The sequence below is a fragment of the Saccostrea cucullata genome, unplaced genomic scaffold (genome assembly GCF_032062105.1).
Source record: "Saccostrea cucullata isolate Sc308-1 unplaced genomic scaffold, CSIRO_AGI_Scuc_v1 ctg10961, whole genome shotgun sequence".
In the NCBI taxonomy this organism is placed as follows: Eukaryota; Metazoa; Mollusca; class Bivalvia; order Ostreida; family Ostreidae; genus Saccostrea; species Saccostrea cuccullata.
Genome location: NW_026923577.1, coordinates 1 through 22041, shown reverse-complemented (window position 1 = coordinate 22041; position 22041 = coordinate 1). Strand labels below are relative to the sequence as shown.

Sequence of the window (22041 nt, the reverse complement as noted above, 5' to 3'; positions counted from 1 at the left end):
CCAAAGCCATATATAGTCATATAAATATGGAAGCATCCTTAGGTAGTGTAGATTCACGTTTGTCCAAATGTTAATTCCAGGGGGCAGGGAGGGGAATCAATGGGGATAAAATTTTAACAAAGGAAAATATAGGAAAAAATCTTATGTTCAAGAACAGCTAAGCCATTGTTATTGATATGAAAATGTGTCCAGGTAGTTATTCAAGCCCCTTCTTCTCTTCCTAAAATTTATACTTTTCAATACTGGCCTAATTTGTACATTTACTAACCAATGTGCTTAGGTGAGCATATTGCCCATTGGCCACTTGTTTATTTTAGAAATCTTCTTACTTAATATGAAGTGCAAGTGATCCCCCTTTGGTGTCTGTTTTCTCTATTTAAGCAGAATAACGTTAAGTCTGACCAGGATCCTGAAGTGAGGAGGACTCCCTCTCTCATTGAACTGCAGACATGCATGATCAGAAAGCAGGGTAAGATTCAGATTTTACTTCTTGTATCTTTGCTTGCCAATTGATGAATTGACTGTACCAAGCTTTAACCTCTGAACTTTCAATCGACAGATTTCAGTTCCTCTTTTATTCAGAAGAGGATCAACAATGGAGGACCAAGGCCATTAATATAAGAAGAGTCTATTCCTGTCTGTGTTTTGCAGGCATTATGTTTCAAAAGTGGTAAGCAACAAGTTCCTTTTTACTGAAGCTTCTCACTTTATATGAAGTGCAAGTGTTTTCCCTTTTATGTCTCTGATTTATCTTTTTAAGCAAAAGTTACGTCTGACCAGAAATTCTAGTTGAGGAGTCCCTCTCCCATTCTACTGCAGCCATGAGAATCATACTTTACTTCTTTTTTAGCTCTACTGGTCATAGACCAGAAGAGCTTATGCGATAGTAATGCGTCCGTCGTCCGTCCGTCTGTCTGTCCGTCTGTCTGTCTGTCCGTCTGTCTGTCTGTCTGTAAACAATCTTTCAAAATGCTACTCCTCCTACAGTTTTGGTCTGATTTCAGTTTAACTTGGCACACAAGTAGACTACACTAAGATACATAATTCTGTGTATCGATTTTTTATTTTGATTAAAATGTTGCCATGGTTACTAAAAATAGAAATTTCTGTGAAATACTTTCAAAATGCTTCTCCTCCTACAGTTTTGGTCTGATTTCAATATAACTTGACACAAAAGGAGACTACAGTAAGATACATAATTCTGTATATTGGTTTTTGATTTCAATGAACATTGTTGCTATGGTTACTAAAAATAGAAATTTCTGTGAAATTCATTCAAAATACTACTCCTTCTACATTTTTGGTCTGATTTCAATATAAGTTAGCACACAAGTAGACTAGACTAGATAGATAATTTGTTTATTGATTTTTGATTTCGGTGAACGGTGTTGCCGTTGTTACTAAAAATAGAAATTTCTGTGAAATTCTTTCAAAATGCTACACCTCCTACAGTTTTGGTCTGATTTCAATATCACTTGGCACACAAGTAGACTACACTAAGATACATAATTCTGTGTATTGATTTTTTATTTTGATTAACGGTGTTGCCGTTGTTACTAAAAATAGAAATTTCTATGAAATTCTTTCAAAATCCTTTGCTATATCTCCTACAGGTTTGGTCTGATTTCAATATAACTTGACACAAAAGCAGACTACACTAAGATACATAATTCTGTGACCCACTTTTGACAGGCAGGGTGTTACCGTATTTTTTAAAAATTATTTCTGTGAAATTCTTTGTCCTCCCTACATTTTTGGTCTGATTTCAATATAACTTGCACACAATATTCCACCTTATTCCTAGCTATCATAACCTTATTGTCTTTATTTGATTTTTGATTTTCAAGTGATAATGTGTTGCCGTTATGTTACTAAAAATAGAAATTTTTGTGAAATTCTTTCAAAATGCTACACCTCCTACAGTTTTGGTCTGATTTCAATATAACTTGGCACACAAGTAGACTACACTAAGATATTTAATTCTGTGTATTGGTTTTTGATTTCGATGAACGGTGTTGCCATGGTAACTAAAAATAGAAATTTCTGTTAAAAAATCTCAAAATGCTACTTCTCCTGCAGTTTACAAGTCTTATTATAATATAATGTGGCATGCAAGTAGATTATACTAAGAACATAAAGAGACTTAATCAAGGATCATTATTCTTTTTATTGCTGTGGTAAAGTTTCAATTCCCAACTTCTTAAGAACTTTTTTCTTCCTTTGCTATAAGTACAAACCAGTAGAGCTTCAGTCTCGACAGAACTTTTCTGGTTTACCTAAGGAACATTATCAGGACCCACTTTGGCAGACAGGAACATTTAATGGAGTATTTTCAGTCCCCCGCTTGAAAAGTGGGGATATTAATTTGGGTTTGTCCGTCCGTCCGTCTTTCTGTCTGTCTGTAACGCTTTCGTTTCCACACGATATCTCGAGAACCCTTTGAGCTTTTGCAATGAAATTTAGCATAGCAACTCCCTATGGACTAAAGAAGACCCCTATTAATTTTGAGGTCAAAAGGTCAGAGGTCAAGGTCATAAATAAGCAAATTCTGCAATCTGTTAAAACACTTTCGTTTCCACACGATATCTCTAGAACCATTTGAGCTATTGCAATGAAATTTTATATAACAACTCCCTGTGGCCTAATAATTGTGACCCCTATTGATTTTGAGGTCAAAAGGGGTTCTAGTTAAGGCGTAAATTTATACATTCTGTCTGTGTGTAAAACTATTATTTCCGGGCGATTTTCAAAATCTTCTTGAGCTTATGCAATGTAATTTATATTAAAACTCCCTAAGTACATAGTCTCTGATCTCAAAGTGCCCCGCCCCGTTTGTTTTATTAGTATTTATAGTATTAATTACATGTCGCTATTTTTAGGGCAGGGGCATGAGGAGAGTTATATAGCGTATAAAACAGGTTCTCGGTGGACTTTATGTTCTTATTACATCTATTAGAACTGTTTAATAAAGGCTAAATAAATCAAACACCATGGATTGTTTAAAATTTTGAGAATACCAAAATTGAAAACATGAATATATACATGTATGTGACTCCACTTCCGCATATACTTGGGGCTCTAATGATATACAGTGAAATGCGTGGTCCATCTTATCCTCTGCTCGCTTCAAATGCTAGAGGATCTAATTACATATTTAAGGCCAATATTCTTTTTATTTTCTTTTTTTCAAATACTTTTTTTTTCTAAATGATAAAATGTGAAAAAAAATTTTCTTTCTGATTTTAAAATCATCATTACAGTGTTATAAAAATTCCATATAAAAAATTTTCTATGCACATAATGAAGAATAAGCATCTTTATAAAGCATATTGACATACATATATTTTATTTTCCTCAGTATACATGTATACATTTAATAATTCTACAAATTCAAAGGACAAATAAAATGCTGACTTTTCGTCCACAATGACATGCTGGTGAGATAATTCTCTGAATTAGCTTGTTATTTAATTATATCCGTGTGTATATTTGTCCTCCTTACTCTAAAGTAACTATGCTTTCCTCTCCTTGCCAGCAACATTCCACCTTATTCTCTGTTATAGCTTACAGTCTTTATTTGCTTATTGATTTTCCAGCTAAAAGGTTGTTATTCATTAATATGTTCTGAATAAAACTATGTGATTATTGCATTGCATTGGGCGTGCTTGATTTCTCTACAACTACACCTGATGAAATTTACAAAAATAATTACCCTTATAAGGCTAAATATATACATAGTCAAATACATCTAGAGACTTTATCACCCAAACTTGCAAAATTATTTTATATTTCAAATTATGAAATTTTCATTTTCCATAAAATGCACAATACATGGTCTGTTTTATGATAGGAATAACAAATTTATCACAATTAAATTTTAGAACAATGTTTACACATTCACCTAACACATATTTAAAAAATGAAGATATATTGCAAGACTTTTAAAGAATTGATTTTTAAAAATATAATTTTGACCAACATCACAAAATTTATATAACATGCCCTGCACAGATGATGAAATAAGCAATTAAAGTGTTCTACTGTTGCCTTGATTTGTAAGCATTATGTGTCCAGTTATGAGGAGCATATTACTTAGAATAGCATAAAAAAAGAATGTACAAATGTTAATAATTGACAAAGCTTTTTTTTTTGCAATTTTCAAATTTTCTTTATGCTTACGCGGTATATAACAGTGGTTCAAACACGAGAATTACTTTGATTAAATTCATAACAATTCAATTTCTATGCTTATGTCTGAGTTTTGAGATAGAAATTTAGGTTACATAATTATTCCTTTTGGACTATTGATTAAAAAAACAATCCTGAAATATAACGTTTTATACGTTATGTCAAAAATCTTGACGTGACCATTGCAGAGGTGTCTGAGAGAGGAACGTGACAACTCTGCATGGGAGATTGAATAATTGATTTATCAAACAAAAAAATTTTAAAATCCTGCTCCTTCGGGACAGTTTTTATTCTCATTTCAATATAACTAAACCTAAACATAAAACTAGAGAAACTGTGAGCGGTTTTTAATTTCAATTTCGATGAACGGTGTTGCTGTGGTTAACAAAAAGTAGAAATTTCTGTGTTTTCAAAATGGCTAAACCTCCTACATTTGTGTCGGATTTCAATTTAAGTTAACTAACAAGGTGACTATGACAATATGATACATAATTCTGTGCAAGGTTTTTGCTTTCATGAATGGTGTAGCCATGGTTACTAAAAATAGAAATTTCTGTGAAATTCTTTCAAAATGCTACTCCTCCTACAGTGTTATTCTGATTTCAATATAACTTGGCACACAAGTAGACTATACTAAGATACATAATTCTGTGCATCAGTTTTTATTTTGATGAGTGGCAAGGATAATTGTTTTACTTATTGCTGTTTTAAAGTCTCAAGTCCCAACTGCTACTTTTATCTTCCTTTGTTTTGAAGTATAAATCAGTAGAGCTACCGTCTCAAAATTTGAGACTTTCTGGTTTTGGATCTAATGACAAAATCAAGGTGACCCAGGTAAACATTTTGGCACAAGGTCTTAAAGCCCTTGTTCATTTTTAATAATCTTTGGATTTTTCTTTGTTAACAGGCAGAAGATGAGACTGATCTCAATCTATCAACAAGACTGTGGAGAGTGAGGATTAACTGCTGTCTATTGTAAAATTGATGGTAAGACAGTTGTCAAGCTCTAGCTATACCTCCCATTATGTGAATTAGAGGAGATAATGAGTTAGAGGAGATTAATTATGATTCTCTCATTATTTGAATTTTAGTATCTTTTTGTTTATTATAGGCAGGGGTTATGCTGTCAGGTTGATTCTGTTTCCAAGAGCAGGTCATCATGATTCAGTGAGAACCCAAAGAGATCAACTAGAACCTGAAAATAAAGGTAAGACACAAGCTGTACAAACTCCTACTCTGTGAAAAATATGTTAGCTCTTTTTTCATTTATTAAGATTTTATTAATATTTATGCTGAGTCCTTGTGATTTCTTTTTTTACAGGCAGACTGGCGTCAATTTCATGTTTCTTTGATAGCAGACAAATATGCTTCAACAATAGTGCAGAGAGTAATTTACGGTTTGGACTGCAAGTGATAGACACACTAAATAACTCAACTCAAAGAATTCAATGGATAGTGCTGAGTACATTATTATATATCTGCAAAGTGATGGGCACACTAAATAGCTTAACTGACAGAATTCAATGGACCGTGCTGAGAACATTGTTATATATCTACAAAGTGATGGACACACTAAATAGCTTAACTGACAAAATTCAATGGACCGTGCTGAGTACATTGTTATCTACAAAGTGATGGACACACTAAATAGCTTAACTCACAGAATCCAATGGACAGAGTTGAGTATGTACTAATATCTGCAAAGTGATGGACACAGTAAACAGCTTAATTCTCAGGATTCAGTGTACCATGCTGAGTACATAACTCATTAAGGATAACTCATATGACATCCACAGCAGATCACTCAAAGTTGTGTTACTACATTATTGTAGTCAACTTTTCATATACTACGTTATTTTTTCTGAATGTTTTTTTTTGTATCTGTATACCGTATATAAGGATTTTTCCGCGTGTATCCAATTTCCGCTTTGTTCGCGACGAGTTCTGAATCGCGGAAAATAAAACATCGTAAATTTAATACAAAGTTTTCTTGAAGTAGAATTATTTCTTAATGCTTATATCGTAGAGGTAGAAATAGCGGGATCAGAGGACAAGCGCAAGATACCAGTAATAGGTATAAGCCCGTATTGTTTGTTTACTAATTGACAAGCCAGGTAATTAAATGGGTCACGTTCCTTGCGAGAAGCTATCAAAAGTTATTATACCTGAGCTGCTAGTCAGTTTGGAACAATAATTAAATGAACTATATGATTGTTTAAATCTTAAAAAATAAAATATCTGTGGATTTGAGAGTTAGTATGCAACACAGCTGTGTGATCAGCTGAGAAGGTCTTCCAAAATTGACTGCGACTTTGAAATAGTGAAAAATTGATTCGCGTAAATTTAATATACTGATTTAGATTCTGATTGGCGGAAAAAAACATGACGTGGAAAAAACCTGATATACGGTATTATATTTTTTAATTTAAAAAAGTTAAAGATTGGATTTTTAAGCAAAAATATCAAGAGAGGTAAATCAGTGCTTGTCTGAATATCTAAGCTTAAGGGAAAGGGAGGTAATTTTTTTATTGTGAATCCTTGTCCAGAGCATATGCTTTCTCCCCTTGGTTCAATGTAGCTAATACTTCTCTCACTGAGTGCCACTAATCAATGGATGTGTAGTGACCTTGAACAAAGTTTCTAGGCCAAGAGTCAAGGTTAAAACCACTTTCAGCTACTTTACATTTTTATGTTCATTGCTGAAAGTGAATCCTTCAAGATGGCCACCATCTCAATGATATCTAATTTTAGTTTGAAAATTGCTAGAAAAGATAAAGTGATCTCATTGTAACATTATTATTTTTTAGTGTTTTAGATTATAAATAAATATAACAATATGCAAAATCTAAATTCTTTTATATTTTCTCTCCTTTGATTTACATAGCAGGCCTTGCAGTTTTTAGCTCATATGAGATTTTCTGATCACCTGTTGTCCGTCGTCCATCCGTCTGACTGTCCATTCGTCTGTAAACTTTTCATATTTTCAGCTTATTCTTGAGAACCATTGGGCCAATTTTGACCAAACTTAGTACAAAACATCCTTGGGTAGTGGGAGTTTAAATTATAAAAAGTAAAGTCCCCTTCCAAGGGGAAATAGTCAAGAATATACAAAAATAGGGTGGGGTCATAAAAAAATCTTCTCAAGAACCACTAGGCCAGAAAAGCTAAAACTTCTGTGGAAGCATCCTGGGGTATTGTTACTAGTGTAGATTCTAAATTGCTTGGATCATGACCCCTTGGGACTGGGAAAGGTCAAGATAGGTATTAGGGGGAAATCTGTTTAATAACATAATGGCCAAAGTTACTCATGTGAGTGATGTGGCCCATTGGCTTCTTGCTTATCTAATTTAGTTTTATCTTTGTATGCAACACTTTTTCCTTCTTTTAGTTGTTACTGAGGTTCTATTAGTAATTTAAGTTTTTTATGAAATATTTTTCCTTGTCAAGTTCTATAAGCATGTTCTACTTCATACACAAGTAGTATATGAAGATTTTCTAGATGTTTCATATTTTTTCAATTTTTCTTGAAAAGCATAACTGATGTACATGTAATTGTAAAAACTGTGTTTGTCCCTTGTGATACATGATTAATTTATGTCAGTTTGAATTTATCATATATATTAAAATACACTATTATACAGTCTGTTTGTCATGGAATTTGTTGAGTTTTTATTCCACCTCTATAACTGAAGATTTGGGGGCATATTTTGATAAACTGTCTGTCTGTTTATGCGTCTCCAAATTTACTTATTTTTACTACCCATGGCCATTCCTTTTGAACTTTTTTTAACCTTTAAGTTAGACTTTGACCTACTTTGGTAAAAAAAAAATGATGTGAATGATTAGTGCTAGGGCTTTCATATTTCAAATGTGTATTCCTTGTAATGAAACTTCTCTTTTTACCCCAAACAAAGGAAGTTTTAGGGTTATATAGGAATTACATTGTCTGTGAATGTAATTTTGTCTAGGCTCTAACTTTGATATATGGAAACATTGGAAGCTTATACTTGTTATAGAGCTTGCTTGTAATGACCCGACAGTGAGTCCTGATCTGACACAAGGTCATTCCTGCAAGTTCAAGGTCACTGGCCTAAAAGTATGAAATTTTTGTCTGGGTCATAACTTTGTAGAAAGAATCACTGGAAGCTCAAACCTGGTACAGGGATTGCTTATGACCCAAAAATGTGTCATGATCTTATCCAGTCATTCCATTTAGTTCAAGGTTACTAGTAGAAAAAAGGTATGACATAACTTGACTTTGTAATGGAGAGTCAGTGGAAGCTCATACTCGGTACAGATATTGCTTATGATCAAAGAATATGCCTTGATTTTTATCCAAGGTCATTTTGGCGATTTCAAGGACACTGGTAGCAAAAAGAAAAAAAAAATCTCTCGGCTAAAACTTTATTTGGAAAAGAATTGGTACAGGTATTGTTTTTGAAATAAGGAAAGTTCTTGTTTTAATCCAGTGTCAATGCAGCAAGTTCAAAGTTACAGGCAGAATAGAGTAAAATTATTTTTTTAAGACTTTAATTAAGACTTTAACTTAACAATGTAGAAATACTAGGAGCTCGTACTTGATACAAAGATTGCTCATTGGAACCTGATACAGGTACTGTTTATGAACCTAAGGAGTGTCATGACTTTAATTCGAAGTCAAATAGCAAGTGAAAGGTTGGTGGTATAAGAATTAAAAATTGTGACAGCCTTTATTATCTGATGGAGAAATATCTGTACGTCTGCACAATGATTCACTTAAAGTTTACTAATGATCAAAGTATATGTGAATTTTGACTAGTCTCAGTCTTTTTGGCAAGAAATTGAAATGAAATGGCAAAATGAAAAAAAAAAAATTATTTTGGACCAATCCCGATCAAAATAAAAACATAATGAATAAAATAACAATTTATTGCCTTCTTTGTTGTCCCCCGCTTTAGCGAAAGCAAGGGGACATTAAATCTCATTCGTCTGTCCATCCGTCACAAAAACTTTAACCTTGCCCATTATTTTTGATTTAGTGGAGCTATGACTTTCATATTTCACTTGTGAGAAGACCTTTCTTTGGGTACCACCATATTTGACCTTTTGACCTAGACCTTGGAGTTTGACCCACTTTTACACAAAAAATCCAAACTTTTACTTTGGCCATATCTTTTGAATAGTTGAAACTAGGAATTTCATATTTCACATATGCATTTTTTGTGTCAAGGCCTTTCATTGGATATCAACAATTTTGACCTTTTAACCTTGACCTTAGAGACCTATGAAAAAACTTTTACCATGACCATAACTTTTGAACGGAAAGGGCTAGGGCTATCGTACTTTACATATGTAATCCTTGTTAAAAGACCTTTCATTGGATACCAAGAACTTTGACCCTTTGACCTTGACCATGGAGATTGACCTAATTTTCAAAAACTTTGACCATGGCCACAACTTTTGAACAGTAGATACTACATGTAGGACTTCATATTTTTGCACATATGTATTTTTTGTCGCAAGACCTTTCATTGGATACCAACAACTTTGACCTTTTGACCTTGGAGATTTCCGTACTTATGAAAAAACTTTAACCTTGACCATATCTTTTGAATAGTAAACACTAGGACTTACATATTTCACATATGTATTTTTTGTGGCAAGGCCTTTCATTGGATACCAACCATTCTGACATTTTGACTTTGACCTTGGAGATTTCCATACTTTTGAAAAAAAAAGTTTAACCTTGACCATAACATTTGAACGGTAAGGGCTAAGGCTTTCGTACTTCACATATGTAATCCTTATGAGAAGACCTTTCATTGGATACCAAGAACTTTGACCCTTTGACGTTGACCTTGGAGATTGACTTACTTTTCCAAAACTTTTACCTTGGCCATAACTATTGAGTGGTTAAGGTCAGGGTTTTCATCCTTCACATATGTATTACTTGTGACCTTTTTAAAGAAATCAACAATTCAGATCCTTTCACCTTGGATTTTGACCTACCTTTCAAAAATGTATCCTTGGCCATAACTTTCTTTTGAACAGGGGAGTGGGATTTTGTATTTCACAATCGTATTTCTTGTCTGAAAACCCTACTTTGGGTAATATCAAATATATTTCATTTGAATTAAGAAATGTTAAATCTTTGTTATGTTGCCATACGAGGTCATCTGTGTTTCACAAACACATCTTGTTCCTTATATTGAGAAGAGATAGGACTTATTTGACATGTGCATTACCTGTGACAAGATATTTCCGAGCATGCTATGAATTCTTACCCCTTGACCTTGACCTTTACAATTGACCTTATTTTTAAAAAGATAATTTCTAAATAAATGACATATGATAGGGTGTTCATATTAGACACTATATGTCATAAAAACTGACATCTCAACCACAAAGACACCGAAAGTGGGGGACCAAAATTCTTTGAATTTGCTTTTTTTTTCGTTTGGAAGATGGAGTGGCCCTTCTTTTGAACAAACTTGAATCCCCTTCCCCCAAGAATATTTTGTGGCAAGTTTGGTTGAAATTGGTAATGTGTTTTTTTTTTTATAGAAGAAGTCTAAAATGTGAAAAGATTACAGACGGATGCCAAAAAAATGCAAATAGAGCCTTCGGCTCAGGTGAGCTAAAAAGTATATTCTCGACTTTGTCATACAATGCATACAATTGAACTTAAATTAAATCATCTAACTAGCTTTGACTAAACCAATCATTATAAAATAAACATTCAACATTTCATTGCAAAAACAGAGGATTGTGAAGATAACGAACTGTAATCAAGCTCAAAATACCATTAAAACAATACAAATCGGACTCAAAGCAAACACGGATCCCTTATAGATTAGAGGTGGAATCAGATGCCATGGAGGTAGAAGCATCATCTGTCGGCCGGTCATGCTCGCCAAATGCTGTCATGATCAAGCAAACGAAAAATTCTAGGACATTTCAGTGTGAAAGTGGCCTAAAATCTTGTATAAAAGACGTCAGTCAGTATTATACATTTATTGCACGATAGTGAGGGAAATATGAAGACTTATTTAGCCAAGAAAAATCATATTCCCCGAGGGCTTCGCCCGAGGGGAATATGATATTTCTTGGCTGAATAAGTCTTCATGTTTCCCGAACATTCATGCAATGAATTGTTTATTATACCGAAACAAGCAAAACCTTTGAAATAAACATAAACTTTCAAATTCGACACCGCTCTCAAATTCACTTTCATTTTTAACAAAAAGTTACTAAAACTCTTTGGTCAACACATTATCATCAATTTTGTGATGTAAACCAGGTAATTGTGACGTCTACTATACTCTAGGGAGTTTTCTTCAAACGAACGATAATTTTTGCGGGAAAATGCACTAAGTATCCGAAGAGGTGGAATATGATGAAAAGCATGCCGACGGCCGGGAAATATGAAGTTTTATGGCCATATCACGTGATAAGTTAGAACCAATCAAATAACGCGTTGTTTAGAATATTTATAATGAGGTATAATAATAAGACTTAACGATAGGTTGGATTTGCTTACAGGGTTATTGTATTTACCATGGTACTAGTGAATGTTGACATAAACGAGGATGTGGATGTCCTTCTATCGTCAGCCTATTTGCCAATAGCATGCCTTGTTTTAGTTCGTACGTAGAGCATGCTCTTGCTTAATGAATTATCCGCGAAACAAAAACTCTAAATACAGCTGATATAATGAAATTTTCCATTAAAATAAGGGAATTTGACGACCATTATGTTTATAATAAACTTTTGTTGTTGGGTTGGTTGCCAGGATTAGAAAGAATTAAATTTTTGAAAATAAGCAAAAACAGACGGTAATTATAGGGACAAACTTTGATAAGAAAATCTATCTTTAATAGTTATTGGTTTCAGTGATGTGAAAACTTTACTGATCCTTTTTCTCTTTTGTCTAGCACACTAACACGGTTTTTTTGTTTTATTAAAGTTTAGAGCGTCGTACAGTTTGGATACCTAGAGTCATTCTGAAGATTTAACAAGCTAATTCAGAGAATTCGTGTCCCCCGCTTAGGGGAAAAAGTCGGCTCCCCCTGACTGAATTTATAGAATTATTAAATGTATACTTATGCAAATAAAATACATGTATGTCAATATGCATATAAAGATTTGATTGCTTATTCTTTATTATGTGTATAGAAGATTCTTTTTACATGGAATATTTATCACACTGTAATGATGATTTTATAACCTCATAATTTTTTCATTTCACATGCTGAATACTATCATTTAGTAAAAAAAAAAAGTATTTAAAAAAAAAACAGAAAGGTACAACCAAGATTCGATCCCGGGACCTTTCACACTTCAAGCGAGCGACATATCCACTAGACCACGGAATCGCTATACATTATATACTGAAGGGAAAAAGAAACGCAGGGTAAACTTTTGAGGTGAATTAAATTTGTTTTTCTTAAAATGCTTTTTAGTTTTCCTATCTATCGTTTAAAATCATCAATCAAGAAGATATAACCAAATTTTCGTGTGATTTTGTCTAATTATTCATGAGTTATTGAAGCTCAAATGACGATACCCCCAAAAGGGAAAATTGAAAACTCTCATTATCTTCAATGTCCATCTCGTGCATTTGTCAGAGTCTTATTTCTCTTTTGCATGGAATTTCATCAGAGTGTTTATCTTTTAAACCCTGGCTATATTTAGCATGGGTGACCACGCAAAAAAATAAGTCATACGACGCGCGCATGCGCCATTGAGAGGAATACAACAGTAAGTTGACTGGCTCAAAAAACCAAATTGCGGAATTGTTTTCTTTCAAATTTCGTATGAATTTTATGATTATAATCGTGTACACTATAAATGGATGTTTTTGTGGTAATAAGGTGGCGATTTAAGAGATGGCAGGATGAATAACCCGCTTGTAACATGGCTCTGTTTTGCGTTAACGTCAGCGTCACGGTTGATTGAAATTCACTCCAGACCCTCTCTAATAACGGCTAAAACGTTTTATGGGGGAAAATTTACAAGAGACTGCTTAGTAAACCGTTGTTGCCTTTTTCATTAATTAGGCAATTCAAAAACAAGACCCCATTGAACTTCCGTAAATGTAGCCAAGATTGCAATAAATTCATAATGTCTCTTAATATTGAAAAACGATGTGCACACCTCATCTGCATCAAATAATGCAACAAGATTTGTGAACAAACACGTCGTTATCAAATTGCACGTGTTTGGGGCTTTTTAGCGTTTTCCCTACGTGACGTCATAAATTTAACGGTTGAGTAATTCAGAATACTGATTTTGATGCACAGTAACTAAATTTCCCATCTGACCAATTTTCGTAATTTTCCGTCATGTGGTCAAATTTTTATCGACAATTATGCTACCCTGCGTTTCTTTTTCCTTTCAGTATATGAAGTATATGCAGAAGTGAAGTCACATACATATATATATTCATGTTTTCATGTTCGTATTCTCAAAATTTTACACAATCCATGGTGTTTGATTTACTTAGCCGTTATTAAACAGTTCTAATAGATGTAATAAGAACATAAAGCCCGCCGAGAACCTGTTTTATACGCAATAACTCTCCTCATGCCCCTGCGCTAAAAATAGCGACATGTAATACTATAAATACTAATAAAACAAACGGGGCGGGGCACTTTGAGAGAGGGCGAGAGACGTCCTAGGGAGTTTTGATATAAAATTACATTGCATAAGCTCAAAATCTTCTTGAAATATCGCTCGGAAATAATAGTATTACACACAGACAGAATGTATAAATTTACGACCTTGAACTTTGACCTTTTGACCTCAATATCAATAGGGGTCTTCCTTAGGCCACAGGGAGTTGCTATGTAAAATTTCATTCCAATAGCTCAAAGGGTTCTAGAGATATCGTGTGGAAACGAAAGTGTTATTACAGACAGTAATTGCTTATTTATGATCTTGACCTTTGACCTTTTGACCTCAGAATCAATAGGGGTCTTCTTTAGTCCACAGGGAGTTGCTATGCTAAATTTCATTGCAAAAGCTCAAAGGGTTCTCGAGATATCGTGTGGAAACGAAAGCGTTACAGACAGACAGAAAGACGGACGGACGGACGGACGGACAAACCCAAATTAATATCCCCCACTTTTCAAGCGGGGGACAAAAATTTGCAGGTTATATCGCTGGACCATTTCAAAATCTGGTACTATCCATTTCTCCGTAGACGAAGTAATCTTCATGTTCCCAAGTCATGCAAAGCCATTTATAACTTAAAATTGTTGAGCAGAAAATTCCGTTGAGGTTTGAGAGCGAGCATGCGTTGTGCCACCACCCACCGCCCTGTTGTTTGGCGCAGTTAGTGCCCGTCAGTTTGTCATTGTCCTGGTCTATTGTAGAAAATTTCGTCTGATTGGCGAAATAACGACCACTCCCTGCTTGATTTCCCAAGGCATTACCTAGAATTTTAAAGAGTTTATGTACTTTTTACCGATAAAAATATAAGTTTTCGGAATTTTTTTTAGTGTTTTTGAATATCGTGTTGCCTTATTCATAATCTAAGCGGGAGAAGGGTTTCTATTGCACTTTTACCCTAAAAGGCACTGACAGAAAATGACGTTAAAGGAGATGGGTGAACATTATAGAGATAAGCCCATAGTGCGACAAACATGAAGGTGAAAAATTAAATCTCAATTTTATCAAAATTTTCCTTAATATTTCACATAACATTAAAGTGTACTTTATGTAAAATCTCTACAACTTGCACAAATCTCATGAGAATTGAAGTTATTTGCCTATGAAATATTTTACACACACGAAAGAGGACAAAAAAATCAACACACTATAACACTATTTTTCGTTATGAGTGGGTATTCTCTCCATTTTTTTGAAAGGTAACCCTCAAAGTTGGCATAAAAACATACATATTTTGGTTTCCAAAATTATGGAGCAATGACCCACTATACCTTAAAAATATAATTTTATGACATAACTTTCGTATCTTTTCGAGAAATACTCGAAGTCCCTTAAGTCAATGGTCATATCAGAAGCATGATTTAAATGCCGCACTTCATCAGGACTTGTGAAGCGTAGTGGTTAGCGTGCTAGTCTCAATAGAGAATGCAACTCAGGATTTTTATTGCCAGGGTTCGAACCCAATGGATACCACATTATTTTTCTTTATAAAAGAATAAATTTTAACGAAAAATTTTCCTCAAAACTTTTTGTTTATCATGATTTTACAAAAATCAGTAATGAGAACTTTACTCTAAATACTATAAAATCACAATTTGAATATGATTTTTATATATCTGAAGCTTGTGGGTTTTTTGCACTTTAAGTTCACCCATCTCCTTTTGTGATCCTTTCATCCTGTTCATGAATTCGAAAATACAACGAGATTTAATACATAAACATATTATCCAGACAGGTTCTTGAACATCTCTCAGAATGCGGCACCATCTTCCCCATTTGTTTCGGAAAAATAGTTTGATCATATAACCCCCCCCCCCCCCCGGTGCCGGTGGTCTTTAATTCTCTTTTTGAACCAATTTGGTACTTGAATATTTCTAACTTGCATTTCCAAAGCACTGACCAAAGGACAATTTATACTGAAGGTCAGAACCATCAACCATAAACTGAGTGTATAGTGCAAATTTCCATTCCTCATATTGAAACTTCACCATCACAAGAAGAAAGGATCCTCTATTTCTTAGAAGATTGTGGATGACACTATTCCCTAAATATTAAATCAGAAATTTACATAAAACGTAAAATTATATTTTGTTAAGTGCAGCACAAATCTATTCTAACAATTCAACAAACATTGATTCGATTTAACCTAGCCAGTGTTCTCCAGAGGGAATTCCAAAGCCTCTTTCATATAGATCCCATGTGCGATTAAAGGACACACTTCCATCCATACGTCTTTGTATCACCTACAATAACTCACATTAATAATTCAACTTTTCTATAGTCCTGTATGATTTTGATTGATCATAGAAAAGGTAAGAAATTCGTTCTTAAAAATATGACATTCTCTCTTGATACATGAATCACTAGTAAAGATAACAATATGAATTTTTAAAAAAAGCTTTATTGAAAATAAATGTTAAAAAAATTACATTGTAGATACTGTTACATTAAATAAACTATGTTACTTTACCGTCCATCCGCGAGGGATTCCGGGTAAATGAACGTCCATTTCGCAATATGCTTGTATGACATAGGTCTCCACAGGAGCTATATCGTAAACTCCAGATTTAGCATCACGGAAAAGGTATTTCAGTCTCTGACAGTCTCGGGGCGCTTAAAATATATCAAAATATGCGCTTATTATGCATATATAACGACATTAACGTCACTTCTACACATTACTAAAGCAGAAAAAGCGGCCTGTATTAAATAAAATTGAGCTTTATAAAATTTGATTTTTTTTTTTACCTTTACAGGCAATGGATATGTTCCATTCTCCCTTCTCCGTACATACAGCGTGACCGTACTCAGTTTCGTAAAATTCACTACAGGCTAGCTTTGCAGTACTATCAACGGCACTGTTCACGTAGTGCATAATATATCCCTGTTCAACATATGGTCTACCCCCACAATCTGCAATGATAAAATAAAACGTCAGGTTCTCTACCTTGGGAATCCTTTAATAATTGATATACAATGTATATTCTTTTAACTTCTTTTTACAAGTTTCTCAAATGCAAGTCAAACTCTAGGGTCAAGTCAAAATTATTGATATCCAGAGAAAGGTTTTGTCACAATGTATACATCTGTGAAATATGAAAGCTCTAGTACTAATGGTTTAAAAGTTATGGTCTTGGTCAAAGTTGTTTTAAATAGTTTTTCCAACTCTAAGGTCAAGGTCAAGATGTCAACTAATTTTAAATCCATTAAAACCACGAAAACCCTACCACCAACTCTGTATTCCAAAGTTAGTGCCAGGTTAAAAGTTCGAAAATTTTTGGTAAAATGAGTCAGACTCCAAGGTCAAGGTCACGAGGTCAAATTCGGTTGTACCCAAAGAATGGCCTTGTCACAAGAAACACACCTCTGAAATATGAAAGCCATAACCCCATCCACTCAAAAGTTATGGCGACATTTTTGTGGACAGATCAACAGAAAAATAAATAACGCCAGGTGCCTGTGGTGCTCATCTTTATTTCTGTCACACTTCATAAAAGAGAAATAAAAGTTACCTGAAATTTCACAGTACAGGGTCCCCTGTTACAGCATCAATAGAACACATTTGATGTTCGTTACACTGGTGAACATAGTCTTCACAACCACCTTCTAACAACTGAGACGTAACCATATTTAATTATTAATTTTTTCAAGAATTTGATATAAAATGCATGTTTTTATTAATAATTTGTTTCTTGAAAGTAAAGTATAATAAAAGAGCAATAGAAGTCACATTGAACCTATTAGCTCTCATTAATATACATTTCGTGGTAATGTTGGTGATGTTAATAAAGTAGTCCTAAAAGAAGCAGATAGATACTCAAATAGTACACGTACTTAGCCAATTGATAAAATGTATTAACATGCCATAAATTTCAGAAGCAATTAACTCTTAAACATATTAAACACGTTTTTCTACTTCATAACAAAATCATAATTTTCAAATCTTCTTTACATTTATGGATTTTATTTATATTAAAATATTATTTAGATATATTATTAATATTAGAGCAACATTCACGTAGTCAAAAATTAAACTTCGAGTTCTGGAAACAAAAAAAGGAGGAACATGTAATCTTAGACTTTTAGTTACCATCCCAGAGTTTGAATGAGTTTTCTTTTCAAGATCAATTTCATTCTATCGTTCAATCTTGCAGAATATCGTTTATGGGCCTATCCTTTGTATCAATTGTAGTTCATCGAAAATTTATAACAAATCAAATATTTCGGCCAATGCGTATAAAGTAACTGTAACGTTACATCTTACCCCGTAAAAGAGTGTTAATATTCCATAGCAGGGGTCAATCAAACTTGAGAATGATTTCGTTCAATATTTGTTACAGTTGTTACTACAGTAGAATCCAATAATATTTTTTTTTCAATAATTTCATTTTTACCTAAATGATTTTCCTTGAAAATACCTGAATATGTTCAAACTCCTCCAGCTGATTTTGCCAACAGCTAAGAATTTTGTTTCCAGTATTGACTATGGAATCCCTAATTGCTGCTCCAAGCAATCATCTGCCAAATAGGCGACAGACGAGGATCCTTCGATCATATCTAACCGAGTAACACATTGGTCGTCTTTTACATTCCTGTAAGCAGCTGACGTACGAACGGTTGAAAAACAATAAATATCCCTCATATTCATCAAGACATTTTCCTAGGTTACTGCCGAGAGAACATCCGAGAAGAATTCCGAAAGTCAAAATAGTTACCATGGCACCGTAAGTGCCGAGTCTTGAGCTCCATTTGTTCATTTCTTGCAAATGGTATGACGAATGCTAAATTACCCTGCTTTTTACGACAAAGAAATTGCAGTATAATGTGTCCCTCTGCTCTTGAGTAAAATATAAAGCCTCAAAGAATTTGCATGACATTAAAAATAAGCTTTCATCTTTTATCAATTCTAGGATGAAAAATGTGAGCCAATTTTTTCAACTTTGATCATTTATGAAGTTTTAACGATTTTCACTTGCTTCAGACAGAATTAAAACAAAGGTATCATGCTACACTTAATCAAGCTAATTACATTTTCTTGTCTGTGAGATTTTGCCCATCTTTGCTGGCCAAAATGTTCTGATCCGCCACTACTTTAGGAGATTAAGGATCAAATCATCATTTTTTTAAGTCTATAACATCGATCAAAACGACCTTTCTAAACTTTATAAAAATTTATAAAAAAAAAGAGCTTTTTCATATCATTACTGCTTCTTCAATTTAAACGAAACTATGTAATATTTTACATTTTGTGATTTGTCATCGAAAAAATTGAGGATTACCTTACTCTGCGATTCTTACCACTACGTCACACAGGTGTGGCATATTTGTCAAGCAATGGTTTTTTTTTTATCAATTAACTAAATTTAATAAAATTATAACATCGAATCACACCGACGTGTGAAATCAACAGTACATATTAAAACAGTGAGCAGTAAAAAATGATCGTATTCAAAGTATGCTTTTACATATCGAATCAAAAGGAATGCAAGGTATGCTTTTACATATCGAATCAAAAGGGATGCATAAACACCAATGCAGTTGATTAAAAAAATATTACAATATAATCAAAGGAAGTTGACAGTAAAAAAAATCTGATGCCATCCGTTTGTGATAGAACTCATATCTTTAACAAACGGGATGGCTTTAACTTTCCAACAGCAACTTTTCTTATTTATATAATGCAAGTACTGCAAGGGTCGTTCAAGTAAAAATGTAAAATATCATCTAAAAAAAGAAAAAGTATGTAATGTATAATCTTACTAGTTTCAATCTCTCAAGGCATTCCCTGTTAAATACAATGTCGTACCTCTAGGTCTTTGTACCCATGAAGAGAAAACCTCGGCATACTCATCTTTAGGGATGCCCCAAAGACACAGATAAATATCATTTTTTTTTCACGACATATCTGATATTGTATAATTTTTCTGCCTTTTCATGTTTCCATGCGTTTAGGGAATGAAAAGATCTAAAAAGACTGAGATCTAGCAAATATGGGTGATGGAAAAGGCTCTGTATACTTTCTTTTCTTCTAAATCTTGCGTATTTCTCTCAGCTTATTTAAAGCTGCGTTGTCAAACACATCGTGCAATTTGAAACATAAAAGTTGCCATTGCTAGTCCTTTATTTGGATGCATGTATGTACATGTTTTACTGGACTTCTCAAAATGCATAAAAACTATTAATACATGTTTGGAACCCTTGATTCTCTTTACCATAATAATTAATATAAAAAAAGAACGTTTTTCTTTGCTTCCACATTTGTTATTCTAGAATTGTTTCGGCTATATAAGTGACCTATGTTTTGTCATCCATCAAGCAAGTTATTAAATCTTCGATTTTGTTAAAAATTTCTTCATTTAATAGACCGTTGGCACATTTGACGCGTGTTTCTCTAAAGCATTACTGATAAAAAAAGGGCACCTATCTGATAGAAATATTATATTTTTTTCCAATTGATAAAATGTTTAGTGTCTTAGCAATGTCTTTCAGTGTAAATCAAAAATTTTCAGATATTACGTGGCACACAGCATCGGTATATTTTGGTGTCCCCACAATTTCAAACTAGTGCTAATTGTAACGGGGACCGTTACAGATGTTCCCCAAACGCTCCCCAACTCCCTTTTGGTGCCATATTCCCTGTAATCTCTTTTAAATAAGAAATACTATATGTAATTTAGACTTAATCAAAGTCTTCCCAAAAAGAATACAAATTATATTTAAATGTAAACATTGCACGCGTGTTCATGTCGTGATGATCATATTATCTTGTCTACACTATCCATATATTTCAATATACTTGATATCAAAGTATTTAATCCAAAAGTATTAAAAAATACACCCATTCGAGTGGTTTTTTTTATCCTACTCATTTCACGTGCATGCACGTGTAAGCACGTGCATGATGAATACACCTTCTTGTAGAAGTCCCTTATATTTATCTTTGTTCTAATCCCATCCTGTTTGGTTAAAAAAAAAGGGAGCTTTAGCCATTTGAAGTTTCAGCCAATCAGATTGCAGCACACATGCATACGCGTGATTTCATAAATTTTTATCTTTATCGTATTAAAGAATATCTAAATGAATGACTATATTTTAAAATTCCAAACATTTCGTCAAAAAACCAAAGGAGATATAGCCATATAAAGTTTCAGCCAATCAGATTGCAGCACACGTGCATGCGCGTGATTTCATGAATTTTTTCTAAATCATATTTTAGGATTTCTTAATGCATGACTATGTTTTAAATTTCAAAGCATTTCGTCAAAAAACAAAGTAGATATAGCCATTTAAAGTTTCAGCCAATCCAGATTGCAGTTCAAGCGCATGCGCATGCTTTCATGAAAATTTTTATATATAATGCTGTAGATCTTCATAATGTAGGACTATGTCCAAAATTTCAAAAGATTATGAACAAGAAACAAGAAAGATATTGAGACTTTAGTTTCAGCCAATCAGAGCGAAGCGCACGTGCATGCTCGTGAGATCTTGCTATTTTGACCATGCCATCTTGTCTACAACGGCACCAATGTATCCTTACATTATGAGTTTCAAAAAAATTCATCAAGAAAAAGAAAAGTTACAGCAATATTCATTATATTGGTCATTTCATGTGTTGCACGTGCGCGCTCTTGCAAGCACGTGCGCGCAAAATGACCTTCGTTCGGCAACTCTACATAACATGCTGACTGACCCTAAAAAGGTTTCACCTAGTTGGATATGTAGTTTACAAGATCACTCGAGGACAAAATTTTCCCAGGAAGAAAAATAATAATAACTAGGGCTAATTGTAACGGGAACCGTTACAGATGTTCCCCAAACGCTCCCCAACTCCCTTTTGGTGCCTTATTCCCTGTAAGCTTCATTAAATAAGACGAACTCTATGCCTTTTAGACTATAACAATGTTTTCCCAGAAGTATATTCAGTATATTCAAATTTATGCATTGCACGCATGCGCATTTGAATGCATGTGCGTAATGACCTTATCATCTTGTCTACACTATTTATATACTAGAAATTACAGCGTTTTATCCAAAAGTATTAAAAATACGTTTTAATCTAGTGTATTTGTAATTTTACTCATTTCACGTGCACGCACGTGCGCGCATGTGCATGTCGACCATATCTTCTTGTAGGAGTCTGTTATGTTTGTCTATGTTCTAAATCCCATCCTGTTTGGTTGAAAAACGAGGAAGTTATAGCCA

At 33.7% G+C, this 22041-nt stretch overlaps 1 protein-coding gene across 1 annotated transcript; it reads right to left on the bottom strand.

Moving 5' to 3' along the window:
* Window positions 1-14483: 14483 nt before the first annotated feature.
* On the bottom strand, window positions 14484-17467 carry LOC134264398 (ficolin-1-like; the record flags this gene model as incomplete). The annotated part of the gene is made up of 6 exons (XM_062746691.1): window positions 17364-17467; window positions 16588-16796; window positions 16310-16452; window positions 15986-16082; window positions 15719-15883; window positions 14484-14603 (listed from the first exon to the last, which is right to left on the bottom strand). Coding segments are annotated over exons 1-6 (838 nt in total), but the record flags the coding sequence as incomplete, so codon positions are not given.
* Between the last annotated feature and the right edge of the window lie 4574 nt (window positions 17468-22041).